Source organism: Gorilla gorilla, chromosome 14, assembly GCF_029281585.2.
Source record: "Gorilla gorilla gorilla isolate KB3781 chromosome 14, NHGRI_mGorGor1-v2.1_pri, whole genome shotgun sequence".
In the NCBI taxonomy this organism is placed as follows: domain Eukaryota; kingdom Metazoa; phylum Chordata; class Mammalia; order Primates; family Hominidae; genus Gorilla; species Gorilla gorilla.
The window spans coordinates 116,096,470-116,115,612 of record NC_073238.2 but is presented as its reverse complement, the minus strand read 5'-3'; the positions used below and the strand labels follow the sequence as shown (position 1 = coordinate 116,115,612).

General features: G+C 35.0%; 1 protein-coding gene across 7 annotated transcripts in view; it reads left to right on the top strand.

Moving 5' to 3' along the window:
- The window catches only part of NALCN (sodium leak channel, non-selective), a 363,332-nt gene that overhangs the window by 19,062 nt on the left and 325,127 nt on the right, over positions 1-19,143 (top strand). For all 7 annotated transcript variants that reach the window (XM_031001413.3, XM_055359447.2, XM_055359450.2 and 4 more), the window contains exons 3-4: positions 2,543-2,725; positions 18,892-18,975. In XM_031001413.3, coding sequence (XP_030857273.3) covers positions 2,543-2,725; positions 18,892-18,975 — 267 coding nt within the window. The remainder of the gene's footprint in view (positions 1-2,542; positions 2,726-18,891; positions 18,976-19,143) is intronic.

Below are 19,143 nucleotides of genomic sequence, written 5' to 3'. Positions count from 1 at the left end.
TCCTCTGATGAGTCAAATCCTCCTCATCCATTAGGACTGGATGAGATGTCACCTCTGGCATCCTCCTCTGAAAGGCTTATTTCTGCCGCAGACAGAATGTACCTCTCTTCTCTTTCCACTTAGCCTGTTTTATATTTGTATGTAAATATAACGTTATCTATAAATAACTGTATTTTTATATGTATCATATATTATGTGTATATTTACATTATATACATTGTAGGTCGTGTGTATATTTATATAATATACATATATTTATGGATCTATTGTCTTAGGTATATATACATGTTATATACACATACATATAAACATATAACAGGTTATATGTATATCACATATATACACATTACATATGCACATATATGTTTTGTGTGTTAACATATATGCATATTACCCACACATATAAATGTCATGTGTATATAACATATACATGTTGCATATGCATATACATATATATTATATGTATGTATAATGTGTGCATATATTTATATATGCATGCATATAACATGTATATGTAATATGTATATATGTTATATACATGAGACTATACATAATATATGTATATTATGTCTTATCTAGAACATGTTTTATAATGTTATATAATGTGACATGTTTTTGCCTCTTGCAGTGCTTGTCTTTCCCCTAACCATGATACATGCAGGATCTGCATGGACTCTTTGTTGTCCTTCCAAGTCTGTCTGTCTTTCTCTAATCTGCCTTCCAGACTACATGTGTTTACATGTATGTGTATTTACACAAAACATAATATATACATACATATAACATGCTATGTGTATATGCACACATTATATATATATATGTATGTGTGTATATATATATATATAAAATACATTCATAGGTGTTTTACTTCTTGGACTGCAAAGCAGGAGTCAGAAGTGTGTTGCTTCCATATTTTGTTCTCCATTCCCAGCATACTGACACATAGTAGGCCTTCATTCATACTTAGAGAATTGAATGGAATAGAGAATGAAGCACCCCTAACTTTTTCTTAGTGTCCATCTTATTACAGAGCTTTCTACAAACTTATGAAGAAGGTAGTATAAAAGATGTTTCCTTGGAGACACTAAAATTAATAATTCTTCATTAAAATTATGTCTTTAAACTAAAAACACATTTGTTGTTGAAGAACTTATATTTGGAAGCTCTTTTGTATAATTAGATTCTTTATGTTGAAAGTCCAGATGGGGCTAAATTCACACACCAATGTTTATTGAAGTGCTTCCAAATTGCATGAAAAATACATCAACCTTTAAAGTAAACTGAATCATCAGTGGCTTATGTGGTATGGAGTTAGCAGCAAAATATCTTCATGTAAATATTATAACTGTCAGATAAATATTATAACTCCTCAGCTGCAAGTGTCTGAGTCTCCTGAAAGTTCTGACAGTCTTTTCTATTTTTCATCTTGAGTGTTTGCTAGTACATATAGCTGCAGAAACCATCTACCACAAGACTAAAATTTTTTTCAGAGTATTATATTAAAGAATTATCATAATTTCATATATGTCCCAGCTAGTCAATAAAAACATATTTGGATTATGTTTAAGAATTGTATACTAATTGATTAACTGGTAATATTAATTGTGGTGGGTTTAGCATGGAGATGCAGTTAAGTATTTTTTTAATCCTAGATACTAGTTTTCATAATAAAATATTGAGTATGAGTGATTGTATGTCCTGTATATATATTCATGTTAACACACACTTATCTTGAATTCTTTCTTCTTATTTTGGGTTAAGGAAAATCTTCAGACAGCAGACATGCCTGTAGTGTTGCACAGAAAGTTATTTTGTGGAATTTTGAAAGATGTCTGGACTAAATTTGTACAAAATGTGTTCTCCAAAATAAAGAGAAAAATCTATGCATTTTTTTCAAATGTAGGATGAGACCAGATTTTTAAAAAGTTACTTTGTATTTTTATACAAAGGCATTATATATAAGATACAAATAGAAAGGAAATTCTAAATATGGGAATGTGTTATATATCAATTCATTTAAAAAGCATTTCTTAACTACTATGATAGGCCCTTGTGCTAGATGCTAGGGAAGTTATGGTAAATATACTATGCCCCTAATTCTAGGTACTTATAGTACAAAAATGAAAAAAAGTAATGTCACATCAAGTTCCTATGTGACTAAATTAGAAACACATATTTTAATTGAACCAGAATCTTCCTATATTGTAGTCTGATGCCCAGGAGGTTATCAGATGTTTGGGAGAGCCTGATCAGGTTCCGTCTAGGCTTTGGGTCTTTGTAATGCATGGCCACAGAAATGCCTCCACCTTTTGTCTTAGTGTGTTTATGTGGAAAATAGGTGCCTTGAGAATTAAATGATATAAAAACGTGAAAATATTTGTAGCACATTATATGCACTTAGATGTTAGATTTCTTCTTCTTCACCTCCATATTAGTAAACTATTTTAACCTCAGTATTATGTTTTCCACTTAGAGTGGTTCATAATACAAGTTTGAGATATCAGTTATGGTGCCATGTAGTAACTCTGGACCATCATTGCAGTGGGTTCACTCTTTGCTGCGCATCTGTGCCATCATCAGCGTCATTTCTGTTTGTATGAATACGCCAATGACCTTCGAGCACTATCCTCCACTTCAGTATGTGACCTTCACTTTGGATACATTATTGATGTTTCTCTACACGGCAGAGATGATAGCAAAAATGCACATCCGGGGCATTGTCAAGGTGAGCACTTCCATGTCATTTAAACTAAGAACCTAAATGCGTTGAAAGTCTTAATCCCTTTAATCATATTTTCTTGTTCATTTCAGTAAAACAAAACATCCTTTTATCTTATACATATGGAAGTCCTTTTTAAAAAGGCATAACTCCAGAGACTGGGAGAAATTGTTGCATGAAACTATTTTAAAAGTTAAATAAATTTTGTAAGTCACAAACTCTTGGAATATCTGAGAAGGAACAAGATGGTTCGCCTAATGACTGTGTGAAGTCTGGAGTAGGGTTATTCATGCCACTTAGGGCTGAGCCCACAACCCAGCACAGGGGCTGGCCCAGAGAAGCTCCTTATTATTTGTTGACTTAGGGAGTGCAGAATCAGAGTCACATGATAGAGTTAGAGCATGATATTATTGCAGCACGACGTCATTTACTTGATGTGTTTTGAAGATACAAAAGGATAAAAAAGAAAGGACATGAGATGGAAAAAATGTCTGGGGCCAAAAGGAAAATTATGTGTCATGTGAAATTAGTACCAATTGGAAACAAAATAAATATAAAATGTTTTAAAAGGGAAAAGAAAGGGAAAGAAAATGAAGAAAATGTCTGTCACTGGATATCTTTTCCTTCCATAGCACTAATCTTTACATAGGTTAAACATATGTAGATGATGCTGTCCCTAGAGTATTTAAATTGTACTATTTGGGGAAACAGTAATAGGAGTGCAGATTTTGGAGTCTGACAAATGACAGACGACTCAGATCTTAGTTCTTTCACTTACTGGTTGTATCAGCATCTCAAGTTAGCTAATTTTGGTGGGAAAGTGTTTTATTTTGTATAAGGATTTTGAGAATCTACTGAGACAATGTATAACACATAATTATTTGTCAATTTCATTGCTTCCCTTTTATACGTAATTAATTGTGTGCCATCCTTGAAAGACAGAGATCACAGACAATGCATCAGTAGGTTCTTGTTTAACTTTTTATTGTGGACTTTAAAAAATTTACCCCAAAGTATATTACAGTTATAATGTGAATCCCTGTAACTAAACATCAACAATTATCAATATTTAGCCAATTCTGTTTCATTTTAAAGCAAATCTGAGAAACCAAGTCATTTCAGAAATAACTCCTTTTGTATTGGTGACTGATAAAATTTTCTTTTTTTTATAACCACCATACCATTATCAAATATAACAGTATTTTACATATGATAAAATATTTGTAACAAGACTTAGCAATAATTCCTTAATGTAGGCTAATACTTAACCCACGTTCATATTTCCTAATATTGTCACAAATTTTTTTTATGGTTGGTTTCTTCAACTCAAGACTCAGACAAGGTTTACATAGTATACTTGATTGTTTTTGTTTTTGTTTTTGGGAGGGAGGTTCGCTTTTGTTGCCCAGGCTGGAGTGCAATGGCACGATCTCAGCTCACTGCAACCTCTGCCTCCTGCATTCAAGCAATTCTCCTGCCTCAGCCTCCCAAGTAGCTGGGATTACAGGCATAAGCCACCACCCCGGGCCAATTTTGTATTTTCAGTAGAGATGGGGCTTCTCCATGTTGGTCTCGATCTCCCGACCTCAGGTGATCTGCCTGCCTCGGCCTCCCACTTATGTTTCTTAAGTCTCCTTTAAGTCTCTGTAAGTCCACTAAGTTTCAGCTTTTCACATCCTGCAAAAAATTTTCCTATGTCATTGATCCATTGGAAGACATGTGTCTTTTGTCTTGCGGAAGATTCTACATTTGAGATTTGGCTGATTGCTTCCAGATGGTGCTCTTTAATAGTTTCTGTGTACTCCATGTCCTCTGAACTGCTTTGTATTTTGACCAGCAATGCGCACAGGTGCTTCTTTCCCACATGGTCACCTCAAAATATGTCAGACTTCTGGATATTTGCCAGTCTGAAGGGTGGGAAATGGTAATCCACTGTAGTTTTAATTTGCATTTCCCTTTTGAGAGTGAGGTTAGATGGGATTTTATGTATCAAGAGCCATTTTTAAGTTACTATTTTTTCATTCAATTTTGGCCACTCTGTGTGTGTTAGAAGTATCAGCCGTTTGTGATATAAGTTGCAATTGTTTTTCCCAGTTTGCCGTTGTCATTGGCTTTGTTTGTGGTTATTTGTACCATACACAATTCTTATCCAAATCATGGACAAACTTTCCATTGTCTGCATTTTATGTCATGCAGGAGAGTTTTGTAGGTTTCCTCATATAGATTTTGCACATTCTTGGTTATATTTATGCTTTGGTATTTTATTTAATCATTTTGTTATTTGTATGAGGTCTTCTATTACATGTTCTAACTTGTTCTTTTAAATGAAGGCTGTTGGTTTCTATACATTAATATTATATTCTGCTACTTTACTAAATGTTCTAGATTCTTGTATTAGTCATAATAGTTTTCCTGCTAATTCTTTTGATGCTTCCATATCATCATATCATATTCAAATAAAGATTTGTCTTTTTCTTTGTAATTTTTATGCCCTAGTTGCTTTTACTTACTTAAAGTAAAATAAATGAATTGACTAACACTGCCGACAAAATTTTAAATACTAGTAGAGGTAGTGAACATTTTTATTTTGTTTTGTTTTTGGTTTATCTAGAACATCTCTAGTGTTTCTTCATTAACTAGTTCAAAAAATTGGGGTTTGAAGTATGTATACATTATCGGATTAAGTGAATAAACTTTAATTTCACATTTTGAGAGTTGTAGCACAACTAGCTTTTTAATTTGTCAAATGATTATTTTTAATTTGTCAAATTATTATTTTTTCCTTAGTGCTTGTAAGAGAAGAGATTTTTAAATATTGAGTTGTCCTTCCATTCCTATAAAGAAAAATCCCTACTGGGTCAACATACATTTTTATTCTATTTTAATGTGTTGTTTTGTTATATATGTTATTATTTTCCTTATTTTAAATTTGGTCTAATCTTTGTCAGGTTTTGATATTAGATTTTTCATGTGTGTGGGTGGCGGGCATGTATGCACACTATAAAATAGTCTGAGCACTCTCAGAATTGTTTTCACTTTAAAAGTTTGGTATCAGTTCCCGGTGAAATCATCTGGTCCTGTTGCGTTTTTGTGGGGGTTCCTTTGCAGTATTTCCTATTTCTTCTATGGAAATTGTCTGTTTTATTTTATGTTTTTTTGTTTTGTTTGTTTTTGTTTTTGTTTTTTCGAGATGGAGTCTCACTCTTGTCACCCAGGCTGGAGTGCAGTGGTTCATTTTCGGCTCACTGCAACCTCTGCCCCCCAGGTTCAAGCGATTCTCCTGCCTTAGCCTCCCGAGTAGCTGGGACTACAAGCGTGTGCCACCACGCCTGGCTAACTTTTTGTGTGTTTAGTAGAGATGCGGTTTCACTGTGTTGGCCAGGATGGTCTCAATCTCCTGACCTTGTGATCCACCTGTTTTGGCTTCCCAAAGTGCTGGGATTACAGACGTGAGCCACTGTGGCAGACCTATGTCTTCATTTTTTTAGTAGAGACAAGATCTTGCTCTGTTGCCCAGGCTGGAGTGCAGTGGTGTGATCATAGCTCACTGCAACCTCCAGCTCTTGGGATCAAGAGATCTCCCACCTCATCCTCCCATGTAGCTGGGACTACAGGTGTGTGCCACCATGTGTGGCTGATCCTTAAAACTTTTTTTAGAGACAGGGTCTTGCTATGTTGCCCAGGCTGGTCTCCAACTCCCGGACTCAAGCGATCCTCCCACCTCGGCCTCCCAAAGTGCTGGGATTACAGGCGTGAGTCACAGTGTTCAGTCAAAACTGTCTGTTTCAGACTTGCTTGGTCTATTGGGGTCTATTTGGTGAAGTATATTTTCTTAGGAAATTATCCCCTATTTATTTTGTTTAATTATTTGGTAACATAGACCTGTGTAAATAGCTTTTCTTTCCTCTGTTTGATTTTCTCCTAATTTTGTATTTTTTTGTTAATTTGGTTAGCATTTTGTTGTCATTAGATTGGCTAGTAGTATTTTTTGTTTGTTTTGTTCCATTTTGTTTTAGGTTAGCCAATTTGTTTGCTCATTTGGTTGATTTTTTTAAAAAAGAATCAGCTTAATTAACTTATTAATTTTTGTTTAATTTTTTTCCTTTAAAAATATTTTTATTATACTTTAAGTTCTAGGGTACATGTGCATAACATGCAGGTTTGTTACATATGTATACATGTGCCATGTTGGTGTGCTGCACCCATTAACTTGTCATTTACATTAGGTATATCTCCTAATGCTATCCCTCCCCCTCCCCCCACCCCATGACAGGCCCCAGTTTGTGATGTTCCCCTTCCTGTGTCCAAGTGCATTTATTAGTTTCTTTCTTTGCTTTATTTGGTTTACTTTATGGGTCTGTTTCTAACTTTTCGAAGGTGTTTGTCTCACATTTTCATTTCTTGAGACTCTTAAATCTGCTGCTTCCTTGCCTCGTGGTTAAAATGTTAACCACAAGGATAATGTTAACCAGCAGCATAAAATGTTACTGCTGAGAATGTTTTTTTTCCCTCGAAGTGGCTTGCTCTTTTCTCCTGAATACGGAAAGAGACTTTCCCTTTATTGTTAAAGTCAGCAGCTCTATGAGAATGTATGTTATCTTTTTGTTGATAGTTATGGATATATTTTCCTAGTTTCATCATGTGATATTTATTTTATTGCATTGTTTTCAGGATTCCTTTTGTATTCTAATTATACCAGGATCTATGGTTTGGTCTTTCCTTTCCTTTGTTTTCTTTCCATGTATTTCCCTCTGTTTTTATGTTTTCTACATTCTCTTTCCCTTGCTTCACTCCTCATGCTGTCCCCTCACTCCTCTGTCCCCTGTATTTCACTCCTCTTTCTCAAATACTTTTTCATTTCTTTTTCATCATTTCCTGGACAGTTTTTGTTCTTTCTTTTTTCAGTCTCCTATCACTTAGACATCATTTCTGTGTTTTCTTATTTCTAGTTTTGTGATTCTTTTGGAGCTTCTATTTGTTTAAATTTCTTTTGGTCATGTTGTCATATTCGATTATAGTCTTCATCTGCTTTGAGTGTTTATTTTCTGTTTATACGTATATGTATTATTTTATTTTTACTTTTATTATTTTTTGAGACAGAACCTCGCTCTGTCACCCAGGCCGGAGTACAGTGGCGCAATCTCGGCTCACTGCAACCTCCACCTTCTGGGTTCAAGCAATTCTCCTGCCTCAGCCTCCCGAGTAGCTGAGATTACAGGCACGCGCCACCACACCCGGCTAATTTTTGTATTTTTAGTAGAGATGGGGTTTCACCACGTTGGCCAGGCCGGTCTCAGACTCCTGACCTCAGGTGATTCGCCTGCCTTGGCCTCCCAAGGTGCTGGGATTCCGGGAGTGAGCCACCGTGCCCGGCCTATGTATTATTTCATTCATCTTATTCTGTAATGTTTTTACAAGGGCTTCATCATGATCTGTTTGTTTGGTTGTTCTTCTTCTTGTTCACATGAAATGGGAGTTTTTCCCACACATTGGGTAGAGTAGCCTCTGCATATTGTCAGTACGAGGGGTCCCTCCACTGTTGTTATCCTGACGGGTAAACATGGAGCTTTTCTGTGTACCGACTGTCAGGTTCTGAGCTCTGCTGCCTCTGGACTGCTGGCCCAATTATCGAATATTTCTTACCCACTGGCCCCAGTGTCCCTGCCCTACTGAATTTCCATTCTAAACATGGGGCTGTGGTCTGGAAAGGGTTTTTGTTGGGTGTCCTTTGGAGTTTCTAATATTCCATTGCCTCTGATCTTTCTGCAGTTTCTTGGGGGCATTGGTAGTCGTTTGTTTTTGTTTTGTTCCTTTGTTTTACATTAACCTGCAACTTGCAGCCTGCCAGTTTACATTTCTACAAATGTTGCCATTTATTTTAAGGTTCACCTTCTGAGATAACTGCTCAGCATTCCACACGTATTTATTAGTGATTTTGGGGTTTTGGAAATCTACTGGTTTATGGAAGAGGTGGGCATCCTCCATAGCTTCAATGAACAGATTTCAGGATGATTCCAAAATTGTCTGTATCTTCCACAATGTGGCTAGGCTAGTTTTTTGTAAGCACTAGGTTTAGATAAGCATAGGTTCAGAAAACTGGGACCTGTCTCAGGAGGCCATCTTGGGAGAAAGTTGGTCTTGGGAGAATGCTAACGTCTCTGTTATTCACAGTACTCCCCTGGACGTTGCCCAGCCCTAGCTCACATTCTGTGTTTCACTAGAGGGCCATGAATGGCCCTGTCACTTGTGTGTAGTGGTTATTGGGGCCATGGCAACCTTTGCCCATGCATTGAAAGATCTGAATATTCTGGGTGAAGCATTTTATGATTGAAATTGCCATGTGTTGACTTCTTAAGGGTTCCATTTGAATGAAACAAATAAGTGACATGTTCCTAGAAGAAAACTTTTGTTTTTTTAAGTCATTAAATAAAGACTTGAATTTCACATCACTAAAATGATAGTAGGCATTCTGCTAGTTGTCACAGTCTAATGATAAAAAGAACAGAGGCATACTTAATATATAAATTGTATACTCATTCCGAGTGAACAGAGCAGTGAGCGAACACAAGTTTTAATAATGTAAATGTTAGAAGTTGAATCAATAGTTAAAAGAGAAAGAAATGACTTAGGACCAAATTGTTTTCGAAATGCTATAAATTAGCCATTTCCAGTATTTTCACATTTCCATCAACATTTGGGTGATGAGCTATTTACTACAACCAAAATATTTTTTATATTTTCAATCTGTAAGAGGTGAAATTTAAAATGAAAATCAAATAAGCTTTTCTGGTTTTCATTCAGAAATAATTGGATCAAATACAACTGTAATGCAATTTTAGTAATATTGCACTGTTAACATTATCTGGAAGTAGTCAGCTCAGCTTCATAGCTCAGTAAAACTGGTATTCTATGTTTAAATGCTAGCTAACGTTTTAGTTAAATATAGTTAAATATGAAATCTGTTTATCCTGAACCAAGCTTTAAATGTATCAACTCACTAAATTTTTACCATCATGGCCTCTATTATTGTTAGAGGGTAATAATTATATCAGTAAGTACTGTCATTTTCATGATATTAAATCTAAGCCACAGTTTTATTATTTTTATACTACAGACTTCTTCAAACATGCATGTCATAACAGATACAGCTCAAAGAGTATATTGGGCTTGATATTATGCTCTTATATTCAAAACTTAAACTTTTAATAAGACTTTATTTTAGCAAAATGTCCTTTGTCACATTAAATGTATGTTCCTAATTTACATTTTATTAGCTTTGCATTTTTGTATTTGTAAATTTGTTTTGCTTTTACACTTACATGAGAAATTTGTACATATTGTAGGTATTTAAGTTACATCATAATAAAAACACACTGCCACATCGAAGCTCTATACCTTTCAGGGGACCTCTCATATTACTCAAGTTTGAGTTACTGTGCTTTCTTCAACTCTACCATAATTTTTAAAACTTTTGTTAAGCACCTGTCTGCTGAAAACCTCATCATTTTTCATACTTTTTGTACCTTAATACATTTGCCAATAGCACTGCAGTTATCTCTCAATTCTTTAGTCCCTTCACCCAGAGTAATTTGCAAATATGTGCTGCATTTTCTCACTAACATTTAAGCTTGTATTTTTTCATACATAAATAGGAACGTTATGAATATACATGTTCTATTTTAATCTTCAGGTTACACTTTTCATAGTAAGTTTTCACATTGTTTGGAACAGAGTTGTGCAAATATGAAATGTTTAATATTCACTGATTTCCAACTAAAATATTTCTAAGGAATAGTCAAATTTAGTTATTGAGTGAGCAGTACCTGTTAGCCATGTGTTCTGGGTGGAAAAGTGTGTGTGAGTTGATGTACACATATGCCAGTAATTTGGGAAATGCTAACCTGTTATTTTTTAAAGAGTCTTTTCCATACATAAAACTGCTAGTCCATAAGAAAATATTTATAGAAGCAAACCAATGTATTTTTGCCCAGCTGTCATGCACAATTCTTTAAAATTATACCTAGGCAATTTTGGCAATGTTATGGTGTACCTAAGAGTCATACCTAATCGTTAAAGTAGTGTTATCCAATGATACCTAGTTTATAAAATTATGCACAACAAACCAAACCCAGAAACTTTATTTTTTCAAAACAAACGTGTCAAAGCTGTGGCTTCCTAGCATTGCCTACTAAGTTTATTGACCTAGTAATTTGCCAAATATATTAAAATATGTATAAATATAAATATATGTAAGATATGAAAATGTTTAAGATATTTAAGATATAAATGTAATATAAGAATGAGTTATATTCTTAAACCCAAGTACAGTTTCCAAGTTTTCCTTTAGTCGTCCAGCAACCATTTACTGAACACTTACAATGAGCTCATCTCTGTCCTTGGAGAAGGGAAACAGACAAAACCAAGCAGAGCCCCTGTCCTCAGAGAAAGCCTGGTTCACTCTGTGGGACAGACTTAGCACATACAAGCACTCTTCATTTTCAACATCCAATATATTTCTGAAAACATGCTGGATAGCATATTTTCAGAAAATAGGCACTTCTATTTCACTAATTTATATGGGAAAACTAATAATGTATTAGGGGAGCTCTGACAGATTTCTCCAAATATCACTACATTACCATCTAATACCTATACAAGTCAACCTGCATATTTCTGCAAAATAAAAAGCATTTAAAACATCCCTTACCCCATTATTTGCACTAATCAAACCACAATGGATGTTTTATATGTGCCCAACAATAACAGGAAGTTTCTGTTATTAAGTAAATTTTAAAAATACATTCAAGTACCATCCACCATATTTGATTGAATTGTTGATATCATCAATTGTAAAAAAAAATGGCATCACTTCACAGATTCACAGGTCTCTAAGAAATAATAAAGGCTTCTAATTATACTTTGACTGTAATATGTAAGATTTTAATTGAAGCATCAATTAGAAGATGCATGCTGAATCCAGAATTGTGCAACTGTGTTGGAGCAGGGTAGGGTGTGTTTTAGAATTGGTGAAATATGATAAAATGGGCCTGGGTTTGTAAACTCAATTTTTGGATCTTTTGAAAGGCTAACTTTCAGGGGAAAGGTAAGAAAGAGGAAGATATCAATGCACTAGCATTAAATAGTTAAGTAGGTAAACAATGCTGGTACAAGATTGGGCCCAAAAGGTGAACAACAGAGATACACCTGCATTGCACACTATACCTTTGGCAGAATCCATTGGCAACTTTAATGTCTCCATTGGCACACGTGCAAAGTCATTATGGTGGTTCTTCTAGGTTCGTAGTGATTCTGGGGCAAACATTTTTTGCAGATATAAATAGCAAATATTAGTACAGTGAGAATCTACATAGAAAGGGACCTTCTTTTTTTATGAAAGGGCTTTAATAGTGGTCTGTAAAAGCTATGGGGGAGGCAGGCATAAAAAAGAAAAGGACCAAAACTGTCTGCTTGGGGATATCAGAGAAGTCTTGAAGAAAAAGGAACGTGAAACGATGCCTTGAAGGATGAGTAAGTGTGGTCTGTGGCAGGGGTGATGGAAGTAAGATAGAAGTAAGGTATCTCACTGAGAAAGAAAAGGAATATGAGACACAAAGGAGTGGAACAGCGAGGTACATGCCGAGCTCAAAGTAGTCAGAAGTGGCAGATGGGCTGTGCACAGGAGGCAGCTGGAGAGGAGTTTGTGAAACTAGACCTGGCTGCATCACGGAGGGCCCAGCAGGCTCTGCAAGGAGTTCTGACTTTGTTCTGTGGTCAGTAAAGATGCATGGAGGATTTTCATCTGAGAGTTGTACAATCTGATTTGTGTTTGAATAGTTCACTCGGGAGGTTACATGCTGGATGCACAGCTGGGGAGAGAAACTGAAGCAGAAAGTCCTTCCGGCAAGAAATGTCTTTAACAATTTTTGTTGGAGGAATGCATTTGTTTTAAGTGTTTTCCATCTTTTATAATATTCCCAAAGCTTGAAGGTGCTTGCCCATCAATTCCCACTCCTCAGCAACTTTCTTCTAATTGCCTCCCTAATTCCTCTTGCTGGAAGCATTTTCACTCACCAAATCCCTAGAGGTGAAAAGAAACTATTTGGATGATACATGTCTGTGTTGTTGCAGAGCACTTCATGCATTGCAGACTGTGAATTCTTTAGACCATTCTCAGTTGTCTATTTCACATCTGGCAATAGATACAAGTAAAAGTAGCATGCATCCTTTAAGCACTGTTGAAGTAATATATAATGATGCTAAGACACAGTGACAGATGGGCCCTGGAAACTTGGGACAATAAATCCTGTTCTCATGAAACTGTACCAGTGCATATCATTTTGTCACTGCAAAATATATCCCTATAAATGTGTTTCCTTTTTCTGCTTGTTAAATACTTGCATGGTATGTTGTTACTTTCTTACCTTATCATTGATTGGCAGTCTTCAAGTGTTTACCGTTATAAAAACTGAGATATACAGCTCTTGAAGCACTCATCTCCTCAGCCACCAAAGTGCTGATTTTTGCGCATAGCTCAAGCACTCTCTGCCCTCCATTTCTTGTTGATGGAACAAACAAATTAAAACAGTTTTTCATATTTAAGGTGTTAAAATATCTTGAGTACCACTGGGCATTCATATGTGTTAGCTTCTGGTTGCATATTTTAGAAGTGGGTTGCAAATATTATAACTTGAGCCTCAATACAGTAGAATTTTAAAGGATCTGGCCATGCTTATAAATGGAATCAAAGCAACTTTGACTACTATGGCTAGCGCTTCTGACGATAATTTGATAAATGTGCCAGATACAAAACATAATCCAAGATTGTATTGCAAAGTGTCAGATTTCAAGGTCTGCATTCTACTTATTTAGAAGTATTATAAACTTACTGTGCCTTAGCAATTATTGATAATGATTAATATGATAGTAATTTTAATTCCTACCAGTTCAATTGTATTTACAGTCATGGTAATGTATAAAATATGTAAACCGTAACTGTATTTGCATGGCATGTTTAGTTCTGCTTATGCAAACTATGCTAATCCAGGAAGTATCCATAAGTGATCTCATAATCTCATCTGTGATCTTTCATGGTTACAAAGGAGCCAGAAAGGAATAATTCCTTTTTAGAAGCATACAGATAATTTCAGTGAATAGATGGATGGATGGATGCATTCATTAAGAAATATTAACTGACATCTTGCTGTATACATTGTATATTAACTGACATCTTGCTGTATACACTGTATCTAAGACATGGTTCATGTACCTATCTCATCATTCATTTAGTATCTGCTATATGTCACCCACTGTACTGGGTGCTGCAAACATAACCTTAAATTATCCGACTTAAAGTCTCAGGGTGTTACTCATCTTCAAAACACACTCAAACATTTACCATGAGAGATAGACTTCTTTTTTTTTTTTCTAATGTAACTCCAGAGAATACGTTCAGAGAAGATTTAAGTAGGAAACTCAAACTTCACCATCAGATCCAATAAGTTGGAGAGACCAAATATAAATTCATGAAATAACCAATATGGATTACAAAGGCGTATTCTGCGAGTAACACAAGATGCACGTTATTTATATACATGAGCTGAGTTGTCAGTTGTTGCGTGACGCCTGAGTTAAGGTGATCAGAGGAGGCTGTAGTCAGATCACTCTGGAAGGACAGGTTGGCACAGACTTGGCAGAATTTTTCAGGAAGATGGACAGCATGAAAAACAATGAACATTAAAAAGCCAAAGATTTTTTACAAATGGAAAAATGCTGAGGGTTGCTGGCCTTTGTATCTTGGGTCGTAACTCTGCTTATAAAAGACGTTTATGAATATTGAATGACTTTTGGAAACATGAGCCAAAAAGTAATACATGAAACTTATGCCCAGAGGATTATTTCCATACTTTACTGGGAAAATAAAAAGAGGTCAATTCTGATTGACCACTGCATACCATCTAGCATGTGCTGAGCTTGTTGGTGACACAGGAATGCCACTATATGTTTCTGAAAAGTCCAAGGCAGAAGACATTCCAAACAAAACAATTAAATTACTTCCTATGGAAAAGAAAGTTTTCTATATTACATAGTAGAATTTTTGCTAAGCCAGTTTTTATAACTGAGGTCGTTTGAAATTAAGATGTTTGTATGCTTCTAATTTCTGATCACCACTGGTGCTTCTAAAATGATTTAGAATAATTCATTATTTTATATATTTGAAATGTAGTGTGGGCCAGTTTTACAACATTAATTTCCTTAGCAAACAAATCAGAAACAAAAATTCAGTCACATCTGTTACTGATAGCTTTTCATTCTGAATTGGTGAGGCCCCAATTTTTAAATTTAAATTTATTTTTGCCAACTGGAGAAGTGATTTTGTTAAAGCTAAAATGTCCAACTTAAAAAAAAATTGAAAATCTATTTTTAAAAATTTAACATGTAAGCATTGGTCCAAAAACATATCAGAATACATTGTGAAAAGCATGTCTCTCCTCCACCTTTGGCTCCTGGCCATTCACTTGCCCGCCCCCCTCCCCACCACACAAAGGGAAGTATCACTGTTTATCCTCATTTGTTAACATTGTAAATGTACCTCAATGTAATGGTGAGCTCTCATTCTGTGTTCCACCGAGTTTAATTCATTTCTAAAGCAAATTATGAGCAATTAAAAAGAGGGTAATTGTAGTGCTACTACATATAACATTGTTAATGACAAAAATGAAATAAAATAGTAATACTGTTTTGAAAAAGTACAATATAAATTCATCCTATTTGGGTGCCTGTGTACTCAACGATCTATAATTACTCTTTTCCTGCCTAATATGTACTCATTCATTGCTCCAATTTTAACATAGTTCTCTGCTGAGTCCCATAAAATTTCAGTTTTCGTTTTCGGAATTCTTTGCATTTTTAAACACAAGTGACAACTATGCCTACTTCTTAAAATAAAGATGAAGTGATACTTTTCTTTTTTTTTCCCTAACACACAAGTAAAAAACATTTGTTCATTTAATCAAAGTCCATTTGAAAATATACACTTTTATTTTTCTTCATGACACTTGTCAACATATAACATAATGAATATTTTATATTTTATTTCATTCAGAATGTAAATTGCATAAAGACAGAAGCGTTTGTTTTGTTCACCCTTGTATCCCTAGTTCTTGAACACTGCCTAGGTTAAAGGGATGCTTATGAGCTGAGGGAAAGAAGGAAGGAAGGGAGGGAGGGAGGGAGGAATGAAGGGCACAACTTTAAATAATTCATCCTCTATTATCTTCTCGGGTGTTAATCAAATTTAGGCTCAGAAAAAGTCAATTTTATATTGGCTATATTATCTGTATTTAGATTATAATTAATTTACATTTTCAACTGTGCAATATACGAGGCAAGTATGATGCTTATAGTTAAAGATCCTCTGTGAGATCTTTAACACAACTATTACAAAATGCAACTATAAAAAAAGTTGAAGATGACTATAAAAAATCCTTACATTATTTGTTATATATTTAACCTTTGTGATGCGTTTATGTGTAGCACATAAACACCAGTAGCATCGGTAGCATCCTAAGATGCAGCTTTTCTCTTCCTTGGGTATAAATCTTCATATGATGATAATCACACAATTTAATAAGGCCATTGTCCTTCTTGTCACCCAGAGCCAAGCTTCAGAGTTTGCTTTCATATCTCTTTTGTGAGTCTTCCCAAACCCAGGAGTCACCAAGTTTGGTTGATTATCTTGCCCCTGAAAACATTATTTGTCCATTCATTTGGGAATTAACATTGGTTTCTCTAAACTCCCCATAGAATTAATCTTACCATCTTTCCCACCATGTTTGTAGCTTTAAGTTATTTTGTTTTATATACTAGCTGGATGTGTTCACATCTGTTTTTCTACAAGACTGTTCTTTTGGTTGGTGGTGGTGGTGATGGTGGTGTGTGTGTGTGTGTGTGTGTGTGTGTGTGTGTTAGCTAGGCATTATATATCCTCTAATGTAAAACAGGCACTTATCCAGTGTTCATTAAGTTGAGTTTATACTTCATTTTTGGGTCAAGTAACTTCCATTAAGTGTTTTATCATAGTGTTAGTTTTGCATACACCATAAACTATTTCCAGAAACCTCTCAAGGAGATATTTGGATACCTATTTGTTACTAAAGGTAGAGGCTTATGTCAATATTCTGCAACATGTTTTATCATTTGATTTGAAATCTTGGCATTTTATTTCTATTTTCATTTCCCTAGCAGGTTTAATCAGAGGAGGTAATGATATATGTGACTGAATTCAGAATTGACTTACATGGATGATTACAGAATTCATGATTTAATGGGATGGTCCTAAAAAAGCAAAGGCTTTTCTATTTAAAGTTTCTAATTTTTAACCTCATGAAGTTTTCTGTTTTATTATTCCAAAGGCATTTTTTAAATTCCCATGTTATTAAAGCATTCTAATGTCAGAATAGATACCCTATTAAAAAATGAAAGTGGTACATCTTTATCTTTCTTTTACATACACAATCCCAATTAAAATTAAAGTCAATATGTGTTTTCCTTGCAAATTAAGACAAGTTTCTTCTTCACTTTTTTTTGTTAGTCTTGAATTCTATTCTTATTACACTGTGGTCCAAGAGAATGGTTGTTTTGATTTCAGTTATTTTGCATTTTCTGAGAGATGTTTTATGTCTGATTAAGTGTTGATTTTAGAATATGTGCTATGTGACAATGAGAAAAAATGTATATATATGTGTATATATACATCCACATATATACAGTGGAAAGTTCTGTAGATGTCTGTCAGGTCCGTTTGATCTTTGGGGGTTTTTGCCTTAATGATCTAATACTGTCAAGGTGTTGAAATCTCCCATTATTATTATGCAGAACTGTAAGTCTCTTTGAACATCTCTAAGAACTTGCTTTATAAATTCGGGTGTTCCTGTGTAAAGTGCATATATATTTAGGATAGTTGGGTCTTTTTTTTATTATTTAAAAAATTTGCAGAATGTGCAGTTTTGTTACACAGGTATACACGTGCCATGGTGGTTTGCTGCGCCATCAACCTGTCATCTACGTTAGGTGTTTCTCCTAATGCTATCCCTCTCCTAGCCCCCCACCTCTTGACAGGCCCCAGTGTGTGACGTTCCCCTCCCTGTGTCCATATGTTCTCATTGTTCAACTCCCACTTATGAGTGAGAACATGCAGTGTCTGGTTTTCTGTTCCTGTGTTAGTTTTGCTGAGAATGATGGTTTCCAGCTTCATCCATGTCCCTTCAAGAAACATGAACTCATCCTTTTTTATGGCTGCATAGCATTCCATAGTATATTGGGCCACATTTTCTTTATCCAGTCTATCATTGATGGGCATTTGGATTGATTCCAAGTCTTTGCTATTGTGAATAGTGCTGCAATAAACATATGTGTGCATGTGTCCTTATACTAGAATGATTTATAATCCTTTGGGTATATATCCAGTAATGGGATTGCTAGGTCAAATGGTATTTCTGGTTCTAGATCCTGGAGGAATTGCCACACTGTCTTTCACAATGGTTGAACTAATTTACACTCCCACCAACATTGTAAAAGTGTTCCTAGTTCTCTACATCCTCTCCAGCACCTGTTGTTTCCTGACTTTTTAATGATCACCATTAAACTGGCGTGAGATGGTATCTCATTGTGGTTTTGATTTGCATTTGTCTAATGACCAGTGATGATGAGCTTTTTTTCTTCTTCACTTTTTAATCAGCTTGAAGTGAATGCCTTGTTAATTTTCCTACTAACGGTGCTAAACCTAGCCGTTTTAAAGACCTTCCTGTTGACCACAGTGCGCTCTTGGTTCTTGCAGGCAGGGAGCTGGCTTAGGACCTACATAGCGTATTTGGAACAATGGCTTCTGGTTCTTTAAGTGTTAGAATTTGTGTGGCTGAGAAAAAAAAATAGTGATATTTTCCCTTTGCATGAATTAAATATTTTACCTGCAAAGTTGCTTGTCTTTTATAAATTATTTTTCTTATAAGTAATGCTACTTAAAATGCTAAACTTATTCCTTGCAAAAGTCTGTTCTATTATGATACAAAAATTGTAGATAGCTTTTATTGAAATAATATTTGACATTTTCCTCCACAGATTGTTCTTTAAAATATTTGCTTTGCTTAATAATGCCATGTAAAATTTATTTTTAGGGGGATAGTTCCTATGTGAAAGATCGCTGGTGTGTTTTTGATGGATTTATGGTCTTTTGCCTTTGGGTTTCTTTGGTGCTACAGGTAATTAAATATTTTTTAAATTACAAGCTGGTATTCTCCAAAATGGGAATTATTTTGCATTAAAAGTCTAAATAGAAATATTACAAAATATATGTCAAATGTGATTGTGTAATTGCCTACAACATTTTATTTTATTTTTATTTTAACAGATGTGATTAATCTGTTTAC